General features: G+C 42.2%; 1 protein-coding gene across 2 annotated transcripts; it reads right to left on the reverse strand.

Annotated features, from left to right (window-relative positions):
* Positions 1 to 480: 480 nt before the first annotated feature.
* Positions 481 to 19,541, reverse strand: LOC108676320 (FHF complex subunit HOOK interacting protein 1A). Of its 2 annotated transcripts, XM_018164382.1 has the most exons (18): positions 19,232 to 19,541; positions 18,399 to 18,503; positions 17,324 to 17,575; positions 17,056 to 17,166; positions 14,525 to 14,637; positions 14,176 to 14,326; positions 13,419 to 13,586; positions 12,687 to 12,773; positions 10,718 to 10,762; positions 8,130 to 8,345; positions 7,558 to 7,752; positions 6,342 to 7,343; positions 5,830 to 5,929; positions 5,470 to 5,648; positions 5,190 to 5,306; positions 4,659 to 4,773; positions 4,309 to 4,444; positions 481 to 3,347 (listed from the first exon to the last, which is right to left on the reverse strand). In XM_018164382.1, the coding sequence occupies exons 1-18, from the start codon at positions 19,496 to 19,498 to the stop codon at positions 2,798 to 2,800; spliced, it is 3,909 nt and encodes a 1,302-aa protein (XP_018019871.1). In that variant the 5' UTR covers positions 19,499 to 19,541; the 3' UTR covers positions 481 to 2,797. The 2 variants fall into 2 exon arrangements, with proteins under 2 accessions (XP_018019871.1, XP_018019872.1); XM_018164383.1 differs by lacking the exon at positions 10,718 to 10,762.
* Positions 19,542 to 19,775: the final 234 nt, after the last annotated feature.

The following is a 19,775-nucleotide window of genomic DNA, read 5'->3' on the forward strand; positions in this document are numbered from 1 at the left end:
GGCTCCCAGATTGCAGTGACTTCTGACTGGTGTGCTGCGTATGATGACGTAGTGCCCTCTGCCGTTTGGCCCGACCGACGCCACAGCTCAATGCGCCCCCACGACACAAAGATCGGAGGCAGGCGAAGCCGGCGCTGCTAAGCCGTAAAAAGAACACATTTCTCGGCTTAAGAAACGCGTCCAAATTATGGGAACGGTATATGTGAATGGTTTCGGTAAAAAAAATTCAACTGTTGCTGTCGATATCAAATTTCAACCTTGCAGTATCAAGAGGAAATCATTTGTCGTTTCAAATAATTGCAATTATCGCCGCCAAGTCTTTGCCCCCTCCAGCTCAGTGGCACGTGGTTTCTGATAGATACCGCGCCGGGCCAACCACGTAAACACAACGTAATATTTTCTTGTGATCTTTCCTTCGCTTTCAAGAAAGCTGAGTAATATGTCTTGATCAGAACCAGGGGCTAAACCAACTCATGTACAAAAAGTTCTCAATTATAATTTCAAAGTCGAAAATACAAAATTTTCAACAAACTGTAACAAGATCTCACCGTCAGTTTCTTCGTCCTGAACGTAATTTGTTCTAGAGTCGAGGAACATGAGCCTCGAGTCAAGTGAATAACGACAGAAAGCAATAATTCAAGCACAATAATAAGGCTGATTGAACGTATGCCCTGTAAGGTACGGGGGAAAAGTGAGAAGGAAAGAGCACAACCAGCGCAGGTTCACAGGCAGGACGGAGGGGAGATGCCATCGTACAGAGAAGACATGTTGAGCGAGGAGCAGCTATAGGTTATAGAGGCTAGTGGTAGAGGCTAGTTCAATCACACACGCGGTCAACAACTATTAACCCTTCAGTGGTCGCGTGCAAAAACTGACCAAATTAGTCACCATTTCAGTCGGTTTCGTTACGGTTACATTTCGCAGGCGTGGATTACATACGAGTATGTAATCCACGCGACCACTGTAGGGTTAATTGCTGTAAGGTTGCCGACACCAACGAAACAAGCAAAGTTACTTGATCATATTCACTCACCAGACAAAGGCGCTTATCGTCAACCTTGGGCATATTCATTCATTTTTTATTACCGAATAAGTACATTCTAGTTAACATTATAATCATTTTTCACTTTGAATAAAATTCAGTTTAACAATAAAACTAGGCAATAACAATGCATGACAAATAATAAAATAAGCAAGACGAATTATAAAGAATGGATGATAGAGTCGTAGAATTTGTCGACACTGAGCTCAGAATATTCGCCTAATATTATTGTACGAGATCGCTATCAATCAACCATTAAAACTTAAACTATTCACGCGCTAAACTCGCAATGTGCATCCAATATAAGAAACAATTGGCGAGCCAACATAAGGAACATCTTTTTATAAGAGAATTAGCATCAATTAGCGTTATATTTTACACAATATCCCCGATAATGAGAGCTGTTCATCTAGGAGCGTCTTGATATGAAAACTTCTTAATAAATTATAATTGTTTGACGGCGCATCAGGATACCTTCATAATTATTGCACTTTTAATGCTCTGTTGTCATCGAAAATAGTCTAATATACTCTGTGATTCTTAACAACTTTCTATAGCCTATGTATTTACAATAAAATCTTACTATAACACAGCCGTGCCTCCCCGCTGAGACCACGACTAGTTTGTTAGTTTGTGTGGCTCTGCCACCTGCGTGCGCTGGAGACCAGCGTGCGCCGTCCGTTTTCAATGACATTAATAAGCAGGAGAAATGATCATGGAAATACCGGAGCTGGATAAACTAATGGATAATCGCCATTCATGGTCATGTAAAATTTCAAAGCTTCAACTAGAAGCTTGCAATTTTTCGTTTAATTTAAAGATAAATCATAGAAATAATTAATTTTGAACATGTAGGGGTGTATTCAGTCTGTGATGATTGATCACATGGAGGTGAAATCTTGGAAACATCTAATCTATACGAACGGCTTTAAGATGAGGGCTGTTATAAGCTTCAGTAGATGTGCTTCAGTGTGTATTACGCAGAATTGAGTGAGCAGGTTATTGGGAGGGATAGCATCGGCACGCATCATTACCACAAGACAACAATTGACATTTATACACATTCCAATGTACATGTAGCATGTACATTGATACGTACTAATAAAGGTGCCTCGTGCCATAACATATCGTATCCACAAAACAAAGAAAGATCTTTGTTATATACAATGAAGAACGAGTCGGAGAATCAGCAATCAATTTGGTGACGTAAGCGCAACGTAAGTTTGAGGTTAGAGATACAAAAATAGGGTACCTTAGCTTGAATAAAAGACTATGGGTATATCGGCAGCTGCGCCCAAGAGTAAACATACTGCACTTAGAATTTCACGTGCGAAATTGACATAATAAATCCGAATAAGAGAGCAGCGAAAACGTGGAAGTTTTAAACAAGTGAAATGTAACTGCAAAGGGGAACAGATCACGAAATGAAATTTAATAAAAGGAAACCATTTAAAAGATCGCTGGAGAATATAATAAATAATTGTAGACAAATCAAGTATAAATATGTTTATATATATATAAAGATAAAACCAATTAAATACTATCATAAAATGTCTTTCAGTGCAAATCAATAATAAACAACCACATGCACTACCAAGTCGAGCAGCTACGAAGAAAGCACAAATAAAACCAATCACAGAGCGTTAAACTAATCATTAAAATCGTGGGGTCAATAGTAATGTTTGATGTCAGAAATGAGCTAGACACACACACGGTGACGCGTTATGAAGTACTTTGTTCGAGCCAACTGCTCTGTCATGACAGGTCCTTGGAAGCACTTGCAGCGTTTCTAGAGTTACAATCAAGATTTTTCTTGCCCAAATCTGTTTTTCTGGAGCCTAAATCAATGTTTTTAGCGTTGAAGTCAAAGATCATTTGGGGGCAATACACAGCGTGTTCCTGTGCTAGCGCACTGAGATCGAGCAGCAGCTGGCGCAGCAGAATTGCACAGCGCGCGGCGTGCACTTTCTCAGGGTTGAAGGAGTGCACAGTTTGTCTCTGCACAGCTTGCTTCTGGCGCGCTATAGAGGCGAATTCATTGGAAGTGTAGAGCACCGCGCCCAGAGATGCCGAGGACGTCTCTGTCTCGTGAGACGCCCCGCCGTATAAGCCTGGCAGAGACGACGAGGTGTCCAGGACGGAGGACGTGTAGAACATGGACTGGGAAGAAGAGGAATTTGACGAGGGGTCGAGGTGGGGCATGGCTGGGGACGTAGTGAGGGAAGACGAAGGGGAAGAGTCTGCCAGGAGTGAAGGTTGGGGAGACAGGCTTGGGTTGCTGCTGTCGGAGGGTTGTCTGTAAAACCTGTGGGGTGTGGGCGCAAGCAGGCATTAAAAAAATATTTGTTCTTCGCCGAGAAATTTTACCAGAAATAAATTAGCACAAGTTAACACGAATAAAGTGGGTACTTGAAAATTGAATTCAGCAACTTTAAATTACATGAGATAGACGAGGTCATGAGGTGTTTCATGAGGTCAAATCTCTACATGTCACGATTAGCGCAACCTCATTCATTGAATGAAATAACCAAGGCATGCAAATTAGAATATATTACAATTAATTTAAAATGTGAATGGATTATTCAAAATATAATAATAACACAATGTAAAAATTAGATAACGGAGTCTTTGACAACATTTGCTAGCCATTCACCAAGTTTCAATTTTTTTGATTCCAAGTTGACCCAATTCATATCATAATTTTTAGACATTGTGCCACTGATTTTAATAAATAAGATAAATTTGACCAATTCTACCGCAAAGTCAAAAATTGCCATATTGAAATTCATAAACAATGCGAAGTTCACTTAACAGTCGTGCCAAGTTTGTTATGCTCATAATTACTTCGCTCAACATTTCATTTGCCACTCACACTATTTTTTTCAAATTAGTATTTACCAAACGCCATTAAAAAACAATACAGGAGATACACAGTAGCCTCAACCTCTCAAACCCTCATCATTCCTAAGTATCAATAAAAATAAATCATAACAAATAAAAGCTCTTCTTATGAACTAGACAATTTGGTAATTCATCAACCCAATAAAAAATATAAATAATTGGTTATACACGTTTGATTAGTGACCAGAGAATACATTAGATTAAAATTTGTATTCTAATTGAATACCTATTCAATAATTGAACGTATATAAGCAAGCAAATTCAGCAATCTAATACTACATGTAATACCGTAATACTGTGTAATACAATAGCAAATTCAGCCATGTAATACTAAAGATATTTCTAGAGCGGTGAGAGGTACGGACTTGTAGCCTTGGTTGTTGGGCAGGTGCTGGAGGGCTGGTGGCCGCGCCTCAGGCTGCTGGGTGGAGAACCCTTTCTTGAAGAGCGCCCCTACGGCTCCTGTCACGGCTGCTGTCAGGCTGCGCTTCTTGCCAGAGTCTGAGTAAAATAATAGAGGCTGGTCAACTGCTGGCAGAGTCTAACACTTGTGGCAGAGTCCCACACTTGTGGCAGAGTCCCACACTAGTGACAGAGTCCCACACTAGTGACAGAGTTCACCATTTGCGGCAAATCTTATCACGTGACTGATAATGAATAATAATACAGACTGCAATGATCACAGTGCAGTAAATGATGATAACAGAGTGAGCACCTCTGAACGCGTCGAGGGAGAAGGAGGAGGCGAGGACGGTAACGGGCGCAGCTTGAGAGGGACGCTGAGGTCCCACCATAGCGGGGGACTGGCCGACCGCGGGGGCGCCACACGCCTGCGACATAAGGAACACTGGATAAGTACATGGCACAGGGCCACACGCCTGTGGCATAGGGAACGGTATATAGGTACATGAATATAGGTACTACATACCCCCTACGGGACCCTCCATAGGAGGCCCTACATTAGACATCCCAATGAAGAAAATATCCCAATGAGCAGTTTCCTCAAATAGTAAATAAAGCAATTTTGAGATGTACACTCGTAGTAAAAACATCAGTTAAAAGGCAATGGATCACTAAAGCCACGGTTAAAATGTTGGACACTCGTATGCATTGGGACGATGGTAAATGATTCTGTACCACGAGCACTTTACCCCAAGTGATATCAAAAAGAGCCTTTGAATTATGTGAAGTACACAATAGTCAGTTATGCTGGATATATAGAGCTTTCGGGGAGTACATGACTGACCAGGCCAGCGGCAGGAGGGCTCTGCTTGGCGGTGAACCAGGCGCGGGCGTCCGACAGCAGGTACGCGTCGTCCTCTGAGAGGAGCGCGTCGATACGCTGCTTCAGGGCGCTCAGCACCTGCGGGGCGGGACACGTTAGCGAACATGTTAGCGATCATGACACGTTAAAGGTCGTCGGTACAGAGTACTTTGGCCACGACGTGTACTTATGATGCTACGCATTTCTATGCAATTGTTAATATTATAGCCATTGGATCTGCAATAAACGCATATTTTCGCACCTGGTAGAGAGAGCGCACGGCAGGCTGGCAGAGTATGGAGGGGTGGAGCAGCAGCGTGGTCAGGATGGGGGCAGGGCAAGAAGCGAGGCGGACCAGCAGACTGAAGAGCAGCTCCGCTACCGGCACGGGGGAGCTCAGCACGTCTTCCACCCGCTCCATGACCGCCTCCAGGAACGGACCTGTGGGAGTAGTGTGGCGTGGTAGATTAAGTGGTAGATTAATGCCTCTACAAACGGATCTGAGGGCCGCCAGATTTCTCACAACCGAGTATAAATAACTGTAATTCAGCATATAATAAAGGCTAATAGATGCGGATAATATTACACAAAATAGTGACAGAAGAAGGTATGTATTTCTGACCAATTGTGGGGCGAGCGTGGGGAGGGAGAGGAGACGTAGGAGGGGAGGGGGGACTGCTCCATGCAGGCTCGTCCCAGTTCACATCATCACAGTCTGAGTCCTGCGGGACATCATTGCATGTATAATTTGAAGTGACATATCATTTGAAGCGACATATCATATGAAGTGACATATCATTTGAAGCGACATATTATATGAAGTGATATATATCATATGAAGTGACATGTCATATTAAGAAGATTGGATAATGCAATCAATAAATAAATATAAATATAATAATATTAAATATATAATATTAAATATTATATATTTATAATATAAAAATATAATGCAAATAAAATATATAAACGTCCTTAAATATAATGCAGGACATTTATAGTGATGCACACTACCTATATTGTAAAACGGTATAGCATATGGTAATGCAGTAAGTTATAATGTTGTACTATATAAGGTACAGTACAGTGTATAGTACTGTAGAATTAAGTACTGTAGAGTATAGAGCAGCGTACCTGCGATGCCGTATGTGCAGGAATGACGTGACTGTAGGCGGCATAAGCCTCGTCTATTTGTCTCATGGCTTCCTCCAGCGCTTGTCTATTGTCCTTCTGTTGTGCCTCTTCTTTATGATTATTACTGCCGCGACTGAAACAATCAGGCTTGTGGCCAGGGTCTGAGATTTGAGGGACCTCGCAAGAGTGTGACTCACTTGAGTGTGCCTCGCTAGAGTGGGCCTCACTAGAGTGGGCCTCATTATAGCGGGTTTCATCAGAGTGCTCGTATACATGCCACGCCATGAGCTCCTCCAGAAACTGCTCGTCGAGGTCCGTGGCTGCGGTGACTGGGGAGGATGAGGACGCGGGGCGCTGGTTGGTGTGAGATGCGCGGGGGGAGCCTGGCAGGGAACAAGGAGAGGAGTCGCGCGACGTCCGCAAATTGAAGCTCTCGTAGCCGCTGCTCTCACCCAAAGACTCAGGCTGGTCGTCGTCGTGACTGAGGTTAAGGACTGAAGGATGTGACAGAGTTAATCCTAGTGCTCTCCTGCTCACGCTTTTACAGGACTTGGACGAGTTGCTGCTGACAGTGTTGCTGCTAGGATTGTAGGTGCTGGCAGTGTTAGAGGAAGGGGCGCTGGTGGTGGCTGATACAGCCAATACGGGAGCCTTCATTGACATTCCCAACGGCAGACTAGGTCTTCTCTGGGCGCTGGTTACGCCCATCAGGAGAGGATTGTGCGTGTGTTGGGAGGTGCTGGAGTTGGTGGGGTCAGACTCAGACCTGGGCTTGGGGTAAGGCAGAGGCTGGACAGCTCTGGCGGCCTCCAACATCTCCATAGCTTGCGAGGGCGGCGGGGACACGCCATCGTAGCGCCACGTCCACTTCCTGCAGGCCTCAGCCACGTGGCAGATCCTGTGGCGCGCCTCATGCAGGAAGCTTGTGTAGGGCGCCAGGTGACAGCTCGCCACCTCACAGGACCCCGCCGCGTCCCCACACAGACCGCACTCCTCCTCGTGCTGGGAAGACGCATCAAAAATTTTATAATGCAGAATGTTGAAAAATAGTTTAGTACCAGCAGGAATATTTTTGAAAATGACGGACGAAACGAATGGATTTTCACTACTTTCGTAATACGAAATGATATGAACGTATTTCCATTGAAATCGTCGCGACACACAGCAAAGTCAAAGCAATGAATTAAATGAGAATCCACAAGCACAATGTGCTCACCTTTAGTACGGCAGGCATGAGTTCGAGTATTCTGTGTGCGTCGTGTAGGGGCGTGTGTTGCGTGGTGGAGTGTCTGTGTGACACCATCACGTGGCTGCCACTAACGAGGTACTGCAGCACCAACACCAGCATCGCGTCCTCGCACCAACAGTCGATAATGCGCATGAACAACTGCAGCGTCACCATGCACACCCGCTGCACAACAACACTTGTTACACTTCCTCAAATTGGATATTACATTACATGGCAGGTATACATTCAAATGGCATATATTTCATGCAATATTCTTGTATATTACATTCTGAATAGATTTTAAGAGACAAACCAAGTCGCTAATTATTTTTTATATAGCACTTAAAAACCTTTCACCAAGACGGTGTTCTAGAGTCATTTATTGAAATCATTGATGAATATCGGCAGTTGAGCTATTGAGTAACAGCGAACTATTCTAGTAATGAAAGAAGAGTTCGTCTTAGTCGACTATTGCGACGACAAAGGTAAGCCAGTAACTGCTGCAGTCTCGCTAGCAGAGGTAAGGGGCTCTTCTTCCGCAACTAGGGGTTGAGGCTCACATGGTTGTCGGAGTGTATCCTAGATATGAGTGTGGTGATGATGGGAGGGTCCCTCATGCCCCGCCTATGCTCCTCTTCCCCCTCTCCCAGGTCCCCACGGGGAGGTGGGGAAGTCAGCAAGAAGGCCAGGAAGGCCCTGCGTAGCTGCGGCTCCGTGGCGTAGCTCAGGAAGAGGTCCACGTACGCTGTCGCCGTCACCACCTCCTCGATGTTCACCTGCGGGCGACACCAAGGTCATTTGGGTGATAAATTAAAGTATAAATAGCAAATCATATTTGAAAACTAAATCTCCGAGAGGTCATCCTATAGTTTGTGCGGATGAAGTCCTTATGTCGGGCGACATAGGGTTCAAATGTTATAGCATGGGTGATATAGGGTTCAAATGTTACAGCATGGGTGATATAGGGTTCAAATCTTACAGCATGGGTGATATAGGGTTCAAATCTTACAGCATGGGTGATACAGGGTTCAAATGCTACAGCATGGGTGATATAGGGTTCAAATGCTACAGCATGGGTGATATAGAGTTCAAATGTTACAGCATGGGTGATATGGGGTTCAAATGTTACAGCATGGGTGATATAGGNAGCTACCATAGCCTTGCTGCAGCAGTTGTGACGGCTGTAACAAGCTACCATAGCCTTGCTGCAGCAGTTGTGACGGCTGTAACAAGCTACCATAGCCTTGCTGCAGCAGTTGTGACGGCTGTAACAAGCTACCATAGCCTTGCTGCAGCAGTTGTGACGGCTGTAACAAGCTACCATAGCCTTGCTGCAGCAGTTGTGACGGCTGTAACAAGCTACCATAGCCTTGCTGCAGCAGTTGTGACGGCTGTAACAAGCTACCATAGCCTTGCTGCAGCAGTTGTGACGGCTGTAACAAGCTACCATAGCCTTGCTGCAGCAGTTGTGACGGCTGTAACAAGCTACCATAGCCTTGCTGCAGCAGTTGTGACGGCTGTAACAAGCTACCATAGCCTTGCTGCAGCAGTTGTGACGGCTGTAACAAGCTACCATAGCCTTGCTGCAGCAGTTGTGACGGCTGTAACAAGCTACCATAGCCTTGCTGCAGCAGTTGTGACGGCTGTAACAAGCTACCATAGCCTTGCTGCAGCAGTTGTGACGGCTGTAACAAGCTACCATAGCCTTGCTGCAGCAGTTGTGACGGCTGTAACAAGCTACTGTAGCCTTGCTACAGCCGTTCACTGCTAAGCAGGCGTGAGGAGTTCTTCCTTTGCTAGACCAGGAATTAATCAGCAATTAAATACACAGAAGAATATCACCAGGAATAATCCTGTCATCGTTAATGACACACGAGTCGCCACTGAGCATATACTGCACTTAACTCGCCACTCGGCAGGTAAAACATTCAATTCTGCTCGTACACGCAAATGGTAGCGTTCCAGCAACAAATAAAATACTGCAAAGCTGATCGGATGAGACTAGGAAGGTCAGGTTTGATTTGGTATTTAAATCATTTCGATTTGAGGTTGGCGTCATTGGTGTGCTGGCGACTCATGTGTCAACGGTTTTAGTAACATAAGACGTTAAAATCAAGCAAACCATCCTGCAGGAATTACTAGTTACTGAACACAATTAACATTAACGAAGTGTATTAGTGATAGCACAAACAACGTCGATGAATATAAAATTCTTTCGTTGTCATATACATTAGTTTGAAAATTACTACCTTATGGCAACATCACAGCAGCATTAGTTGCGACCAAACCACTACGCGATTGCTTACCTTGTACACCTCAATTCCTACCAGGCAAATTTGTCTCATGTGACAGAAAAGTGGCTACATGGCATATATAAATGGCTACATGGCATATATAAATGGCTACATGGAATATATTAGTGTGCAGCATAGCAGCTGGTGCACAGTTCTAGGACACACCACCAGTGCAGGAAAGCAGGAGAAGACATCATTTATATATCACAGCATTACAACAAATATGTGCAAAGCACAGCATCTGCCACTCCAGTGCCCTCCCTAGGGCAAGCGTGGCACCAGCAGCCCTCGTGCCCTCCCCGAGGGCAAACGAGCCGTCGGTTGCCCACTGACACAAAACATGCGCCTTGTTAATATTGATACAATTAGTAAGCATAAATGCATGTTGAATGCGGAGGAACGTGCAGTAATAATAATGAAGGCTTCATCGAATTGTTTGCATGCAAAAGATGCATGGAAGACATGGAGCTGAAAAATTGGGTGCAGGGAGAGAGAAAAAGTTAAAGTACATTGAAGAGTGCGAGCAAGAATACGTTGAAGGCAGACAGCAGAGATAATGTGAAAGCAGAATAAAGGGGTTGAAGGAGTTTAGATAAATTGAAAGAGTGAATTAATTAAAGGCATCTGATATATAGCAATATTAAGGTGGAGGCAGGAATTCAAGGCATCTGATATATAGCAACATTAAGGTGGAGGCAGGAATTCAAGGCATCTGATATATAGCAACATTAAGGTGGAGGCAGGAATTCAAGGCATGTGATATATAGCAATATTAAGGTGGAGGAGAATGAGCTGAAGACGTGAGCAGGAGGGAGCCAGGCAGCGTCTACAGGAGGCTTGAGTGCTGCACTAACCGGAGGGGCGGCCAAGTCCTGCTGCAGCTCACTCACGGCGCCATCCTGTACAGCAATAAACTATTGCAGGGGCGCTACCATACCTTCAGTCTTCAGCTTGGGCCACACAATACGTTTGCATAACAGTACGCTTTCTACACAATAGGCGCTACGCTGTTTTCAGTCCCGAGCTTAGTCAGCACAATACGCTAGCTTATCACTACAATCAACAATAATCGCAATCACTGAAATCACCAAGCAATACGTCACACTTTAGCCCAGGTAATGTACCTCCTGTAGCCGAAATTTGACCACAGCATACAGCAAGAGTAATAACTTCTCATGATCAATCATAACACATATCTACCACACCAAGACCTGTAACACATACCACACCAAGAACCCAGATACTTGGAGCTGTCCACAACCACAACCACAAGCTGTCGGGATCAATAGATCAGGAAACGATTGACTTGGTCCCATGAATAAAGGCCAGTGACCTCCACAGCATAACACAAAAATAACGGCCAGTGGCCTCCACAGCACATCACAAAAATAACGGCTAGTGGCCTCCACAGCACAACACAAAAATAACGGCCAGTGGCCTCCACAGCACATCACAAAAACAACGGCCAGTGGCCTCCACAGCACAAGACAAAAATAACGGCCAGTGGCCTCCACAGCACAAGACAAAAAAAACGACCACTGGCCTCCACAGCACAACACAAAAATAACGACCAGTGGCCTCCACAACACATCACAAAAATAACGGCCAGTGACCTCCACAGCACATCACAAAAATAACGACCACTGGCCTCCACAGCACAGCACAAAAATAACGGCCAGTGGCCTCCACAGCACAGCACAAAAATACCGGCCAGTGGCCTCCACAGCACAACACAAACAAAAACGTCTAGATTTGCAAAAGCTGTAGAGGATGAAGCCTAGAGTTCGAGTTTAAGATGAATAAATAGAACCTGGTTGTGCATAAGAAAATCTTGCAGATGTAACGAGCTATTGACAAGTGCATGGATGAGGATGATACAGAACACAGCAGCCAACTCTACCATTTGAAGGCAAGTCAGAGATGTGGCTTGTCAGCAACTGTACAAGCTTTACATGAAACAACTTGAGTGCGTGGTAACTAAACAAGTCACCCCCAAATGCTAGGAGGTTTCTCCCTTATCTAACAATTTGTCATATAGTTGTTCATATTTCAGTTATATTGAAGGGTAACACCCAATCTATAGACCCAAGGTCTTAGTAATGAACTATAAGTGAATTATTTCTGGCGAACACCCGCGGTCTTGCTTTTGTTAAGATACATAATTGTGTTGGGATGAACGAAAATTGTTTTCCTATAAGAATAGCATGAAGACGATCCAAATAGAAGCCACCAATTACAGTTCTATTACACAAAAAATTTAAACTTCAAGGAAATACACTATCATTACATTGACTTGGAATGATAGGTACATTCAATGAAATCAATATTCACAAATATCACAAAATATCAGCCAAGCTGAAGAATGTAATCAGCAAAGCTTTGTTCCAGGATACTTCTAATGCTCAGTGCACGGCATCAAGACGGGGTATTGCAGGCAAAATTCAAGGCATCTGACATATAAACTGATTCAAGGCATCTGATGACTGTCACATCCTGCGATCCGCTGCGGCTACAGTCCACAAAATGTCTGAATTTACTCAATTTAACAGCAGCCAATTCAATGGCGTCATTAAGGTAGAGAGAGGAGCAGCAATTCGGACAAGCAAGTCTTTGAGACTTGTGACAATTTATTTACTTTAATTTTTGTTTTAATTTTAATTAGACATGTAAACAATTTAGGACACGAATTAGTCCCAGTGACTAATTGCGAGAGAACTTGGAAAATTCCCAATGTTTACCTTATCTCCAACTTGCACTTGCTTCATACTTATTGTAGTGCCGGGGAATTAGTATGGAGACTGTGCAGTGAAATGGTACACTGACCTGATGCAGTGCAGGTCCCAGTACCAGCACCAGGAAGCCTTGGTACACGAGCTCCACCAGTTCGTTGCGTACCACCGAGTGCCCAACCTGCGCAGGATTCTCTGTTAAGTCCTTCACGGTAATCCTTCATAGGCCATGCAAACTTGCTGAGGAGTCAATGGTGTACATAGAATCTGATCAAAAAAATCCAGCTATAACTCTGACAGAAAATAACATACAGGACGCAATACCCCTCAAAGCTCACTTTTATTTTGCTTCAGAGAACTATTCCTCTATGCTAAGGTGGGCATTATTCAATGGATATTTTCAATTTTCATTTTTTTTTAATTAATGAAAAATTAAGTTCTCTTCATTGAATGCAGGAATTAATGTCAATCAAAAACAAAAAATGTTAGCCATCTTTCTTAATTAAAGAGCAGTTAATGAGAACCAATTCCGTCTTCCCTGAATCCTGAATTATTTCCTCAGTAGAGAAGTAACGCTTCAAGTTGCTTTGTAATATTAAGGCAATGTCTGTTGGCAACTGAAATTCCGGGCATATATATTCCTGAGTCTGTCATTATCTAAATATTGTGTTTAGCTATAACAGTAGCCATGTGTCCCGTCTGTTAATAATTGAACCATCTGACCTAATAATTGAACAGCCTCCTCTAAGAACTGAATTGCCTGCCCTAAAACTCAACAGCCTCTCCTAACAACAGAGAAGCCCCAAGTCCCCTGCATATGAGGCACCTGTACGACAGCGTTGCAGAACTCGAGGGCGTTGAGGAAGGCCTGCAGGTTGGGGATGAGGGGGACGTGGGTGGCAGAGATGCCGTGCCAGTCGTCGCTCCCCGCGACGGCAGATGGCAGCGTCCGTGGCAGTGTTGAGTACAGACCGCACATGCCAGCAGCGAGCAGCTGTTGACAGCAGACATGTTTACTTCACAAGGAAAATTTCTTATAGGATTTTTGTGACTGTTGGTGAAGATCATTTTACTTAGTAATTGTTATTTTAGTTTTTTGTAGTGAGAAGAGAGAGGAGAATAACCTTGTGGAAATCCACCTTACACGTTTCATATCTGATTCACATTTTTTGGAAATAGAAAACATTTCCGGTCACGAAAAAGGGAGAGAAAGTAAATTTTCCTATATTAAATATATAGAGCAAGATATACTATAGACATAGCAATTACAGCAGTATAGGTAATATAATTGAAAGACTTCCTCTACCTTTACCAAATCCTTGCTCGCCTTCTCCCGTGCTACAGAATGCTTAAGATGACGGTATCCAGGATACCTGCATGACACGACACACTCACAAAAAAAAAAAAAATAAAATGTGAAAAAATAAGTGAACAAAACCGGGCTTTTGTTTACCAAGCTAATGACAGGGCTAGAGCTGGAGGCATTTTTGCTGCATTATTGACCGTTTGTAATAGTTTCCATTCTAAGCAGAACTATTTACTGTGCAACAAATGCAGATATTCAATAGCCCTACGAGTCTAACCGGACAAAAATTGGAGGTGTCGGCGATGTACTGGCCGACGGGAGGGTTGGTGTTGCTCAGCGCCATGCACAGCAGGAGGGCGTCACGCGCTTGCTGCCCGAGGTCTCCTTCCCGGTGCACGAACGGCAGCAGCAGAGAGAATATCAAAAATCTGCACGTGGAAATAAGCCTGAATATAAAAAAAAATAGATTTATTTTATATTCATGCCAACAGATTATTTTGACCTTGAATAGACGAAATTATAAGGAGAGGATAAAAACAGTCGTGTAATTTAATCCTTCAAATGTAGAAGGAAACGCATCCAAGGGTCGGCGTGAGTGCATCGAAGTGATGAGATCAACAACTAACTTTGCATCGCCTTGCTCGTCTGGGGACGACAGGAAGAAGAAGTGCAGCAGCTGCTGGTTGTGCAGCAGGGAAGCACACAGCTGGTTCAGCAGCAGTACAAGTTGCCTCTCCACCTGCAGCAAACAGCATAAAAATAACTCAGGGAAGGTCAGGCATGTAACATATAGTCTAAAACTAAATCAACTACCACCTAACAGACCGCAAATGAAATACTAGCAACAACAGTGCTTAAGTACTACTTGATTGTCATGCCACCTACAGTTTAATTATTTAGTCTAGGTGTCACATTGTCACCTACAACACCTGTAATTATCACCTACATTACAACAGTACTAAAGGGGTATGACAAAATATGCGTAACACCTGACATTTAGATATCGTAATTTTTGAACATGTTATAAACAAATGGAAAGGTGACATATTTTTAAGTTTTATTGTTTATTGTTGCTGCTAATTGATATTTTATTTTTGCGCAGACATTTTTAGTAAATTTTTGTGTCTATAACTTAACAGAGCCCGTATGGCAGGTGCTAGTGTGACAGAAACTTCCCAAATGCTTGACGTTTCTAGAGGTACTGTCTCAGAAGCAATGACTGCTTTTGAAAGATAAGGAAAAACGTCCTCAACAAAGCACAGGGCCGGTCGAAAGTCGAAGTTGTCTGAGAGAGAGCGTCGGTACCTAAATTAAATTGGTGGGGAAAATCAAAAGACCATGACTGTAAAAATTACTGCAGACCTCAATGGACACATACAGAATTCAGTTTCTCAAACGACTGTCCGACGAGAGCTGCACAGATCTGGATTCTATGGCAGAGCTACAATTAGAAAACGTCTGGTTTCAAATACAAATGCTTTAAAGCCTTTAGAGTGGTGTAAAAATCTCCAAAATTGCTCGAGTAGTGAAAAAAATTGATTTTCTCTGATGAATCATCATTTACCATATGTTCAACCTCTGGCCGAGTTCAAGTTAGAAGACAGCCAAATGAGTCATTTAAGGGGACCGGGCTGCCCCCGGAGAAACTTCTACAGTTAATAGTTATTATCCGATCATCATGAAACTTCACATACATACTTAAAATGTAAAAAGAAAAACATTTTGTTCGTATGAATTTTTCGAAAAAATTGATAGAAAACGTGAAATTCATAGAAAACGGCTAAAAAGGGGTACTTTAGAAAATCTATCTTCTCCCACAAATATCATCCTACAACATCGAGACACGTATCATTCGATTCGTAAAGACCATATCTATCGACTCTAACATCACTTTTTTCATTTTCCACCTAGTTTTTTTTATGACGTTTTTTTCCCATTTTTTACATTTTTCACCCCTCCAAATGGAGGGAGAGAGATGATTCTGCCACCAATGGAATCGTCAGAAAGTAAGCTTTAAGATGAGTATGAGCACCGGATAATGCCATGATTGGCCGCTTTACGTCAGGCGTTTCTTTTAGTTTGTCCAGCCCTGTAATTAAATGCCATAGACATTTGTTAAAGGGCCTAAAAACTGCCCTTCTTTGGGAAGCTGTCACGAAATCATTTTTCGACGTAGAGGGATGATTCTGGCACCGTTGGATGCGTCAAAAAGTAAGCTTTAAGATGAGCCCAAAAAGTGGAAAACGCCAAAATTGAAAATTTTAGCCAGGTCGGTCCCCTTAATCCCGACTGCCTCCTCACAACAGCCGTAAAACATTGCAGAGGATCTGTGATGATCTGGGGTGCTATTTCTTGGAAATCTGGCAGACCAATGATTTCTCTTCATGGAAGAATCAACAGCCGTGACTATATAGGAATTTTGGAGGACCAAGTTCGTCCAATGGTTCAAGCACAGTTTCCAGAGGGGAATGCCATCTTTCAAGATGACAATGCCCCGATCAATACAGCTGGAATTGTTAAAAAATGGCACGAAGAATATTCTAATGAAGTTGAGCATCTCATTTGGCCACCATTATCACCAGACCTGAATATTATCGAGCCTTTATGGTCGATTTTAGAGAAAAAAGTTGATTCCCGCCGTCATCGTCTTTAATAGAGCTGGAGGGAATTTTGACTGAAGAATGGGTTAAAATTCCTTTGGAAACAATACACATGTTGTATGAATCAATACCTCGGAGAATTGAGGCTGTAAATACCGAAAAAGATGGACCTACCCCATTCCAACTGGAATATATTTTGTGAATTTCTCAGCCATTTCCCTTATTTTGTCTAACCCCTGAAGTTGAATTTTACGGTATAAGTGATCTGTAATTAGAATAAAGTATTACATCCCAGGAAACATATGAATCCAACTAATATAAAAAACATCGTTTCTTTGTTTAACTGCAAAATTGACAAAAATCTGACATTTTTTCAGGCAGAGAAAGGCATAATCTCATCTTCATATCTGTCTCACCTCAACAGGTATGCACATGGGACACAAGTCAAGGAGACCAGTGAGGGAACATGATAAGTACAGGTCACACCTCAACAGGTATGCACGTGAGACACAAGTCAAGGACACAAATGAGGGGATGTATGATGGCACGGGTCTCACCTCAACAGGTATGCATGTAAGACATGAGTCAAGGAGACGAATAAGAGGCCGTATGACAGGCTTGTACACCAGCAGCTCCTGGCGAGACTGACTCAGTAGAACCTCGTGGATCTGGAAAACATAATTACTAGGTGAGCTCCAGGATCATAAAAACAGCAGTTGACACAAAAAATCAATGAAATTATACTGAATTGAAATTTAGCGAATTTTTAATAATCTTGAAGCATAGATAGAATTAAAGGCATTGAAAAACTTGTACATCTCTCACCCGCAACTGCTCCAGCTTAAGAGAATTAGTAAACTCTCCCGTCCCAAGACTCCATTCCAAAATTTTGTCTAAAATTTCTTCTCCTAAAAAATGGTCAAAAATTGGTGTGGGTGGTGGGTCGAGGGGAGTGGCTGATGATGACGACACATAAGGCTTCTTGCTGGCAGCTCTAGGCAGTGCAGGGTTGGAGTCACCAGCAGTGATGTTTGATGATTCTATTGAGCAGATATCTGATGATCTTCTGTCATCCAGCTAGAGAAAAGGAGCAAAGTATTTGGAAAAATTACAATGCATAAATAAAAAGTAAGTCTTGCACAGCGAATTTGCAGAATTTACATAGACATGTTCAGAACTTACACCTTTGGATGAAATATTGAACATTTGACAATTGAATTGTGAGAAGTTATGTACATGGAAAAATATAAATTACCGTATATTTGTGACACCAGCAGACACAGATATTCTATTTTCAACAAAGCTGCATGCAAAATTAATCAATCAAAAGCAAATGCTGTTCAAACCTAACTTTTGATAGATATGTATTATTTCTAGTACCCACAATTAATAATCAAAAGAATGCTGTGCAACATATGTATGTACTTCTTGGATTTCCTAGAGCAAAATTCTCGGGCACATTCATCATTGTAATAGTTTTATTTCATCTAATAAATCCACACTCCACAGTTTTCATCTTTAATAAAGCAAAGACAGATTGGCTGTGAACACAAAAATTACAGACACAAAACTGATTTTCAAGTTCTAATTATTATTAGAGATGAGAGTGCATTTCTAGCTATCTGCAGTATATACTATACAGTTTATGGCAGAAGTAAGCTATATAGTTGTCTGAAAAAAAAAAAAATCTGAAAACTTTTCTGACATCTATGTAAGCAAACTTTGATTATTATGTTGAAATCTATTTCCACAAATATTTGGAAAATTTTTCAACATTTTTGGACCAGTTGTGATTGAAATAGATTGCATAGATTTGTTAAAAATCATAGTCCTGTCAGTGCTCAATGAATTTATCTCAAGTTGAAAGGCATTAAGCATTATGCAAGCACCAAAATCTCACTGGATAAGGTTGGTCTTTAGTCATGATTTGTCTGATGTCCACTTGCAGCAAAGTGATCATCTGGCGCAGGTGATTAATGACCGCTGTGACGTCATCTTGAAACACCTGAAAAAAAGCATAGTAGTAATTAATAAACAAGCAAATATGGTATGGCAATTTTCTACAACAGAATAATCACTTATACCTACTCAATAAATACCATAGTAGCCTACTTAACAGGTTTTCAATCCAATACAATACCATAATTTCAATCCTGCTGCAAGCTGCAAACAGGATTGAAATTTTCTTTTTTTTATACAATTTTATGGCTCGAGCCTCGAGACTCCAGACTGGACCAGTCACCAGAGTGGCCAAATTTTCTATACATTTGGGATCTCATGGCCCAATTCCATAGTGACAAACCCAAGATTTTTTAAAATCAGTTCATTTCTAATTTCCTTATTTATTCAAGACTTAAACCAATTTCTTATTTAAGATAATGCTGGTATCCATGATACTTTACTGGTCTACTTATAGGACTCAAAAATGAACTCAAGGGAGAGTCTAAAAAACTCTCTGCTTTGCCACTATGCCCAATTGTGTGCTATAGTAAACAATTAGATAGGAGGTAATTCATCTACCTAGTTGGAATCTTGTTGCTTTCTTGCAGTTTCTAAAAGCTAAAATGGCAGGAGAACTCTGGTCTCCAGTCTCCACTTGAGAGGTAGAAATTTTTCATGCTCAGCTCAGTCGTCTGCAAGTATTAAAGTAAAAGTGTAAAACTATTCTGGTTTTAATACTTGAAAAAAAAACAGGTAACATGTGAGAATATTCTTCATGTAAAGTGAACTTGCCTCTTGTTTGAAAGCAGTTCGATCCATGATTTCAACTGTCTGCTGCCAATGTTTGCTGAAGGTATGGTATGCTGCTGAAGGGTCAACATGATCCAATTCAGCCCCCACACCTGCCCAACTTGAAGCTGCAATAGCTGCAGCAGCACTGGTGGCAGTAACAGCTCTTCTACCAAATGAAGACCTGGCCACAGAATTTCGCAGCCAGTCACCCATTGAGCTGCCATTTTTACCACTATTGTCAAATTTGTCTCCAGCAGCTACACTCATTGTGATACTTGATTTTCCATATGTCTAACATCACCACAGGCTGAAAAACAATGATGATAAGTAAGAAATCTAGAAACGATGGTCAAATTCACCAACATTATATAATGGTATTATAATATTTGTGTATTTGACCATCCCAAACGATGAAATGTACTAGCTATTAGGCCTACATAGGCCTATTCGATAACATTGCACACCGAGCCAGATGTAGATTCCTATTTGCTGTAGTATACATAAACATAATCATTCATCATCATAATATCATTACTTTAATACT

This window comes from Hyalella azteca, unplaced genomic scaffold (assembly GCF_000764305.2).
Source record: "Hyalella azteca isolate HAZT.00-mixed unplaced genomic scaffold, Hazt_2.0.2 contig5826, whole genome shotgun sequence".
NCBI classification, from domain to species: Eukaryota; Metazoa; Arthropoda; class Malacostraca; order Amphipoda; family Hyalellidae; genus Hyalella; species Hyalella azteca.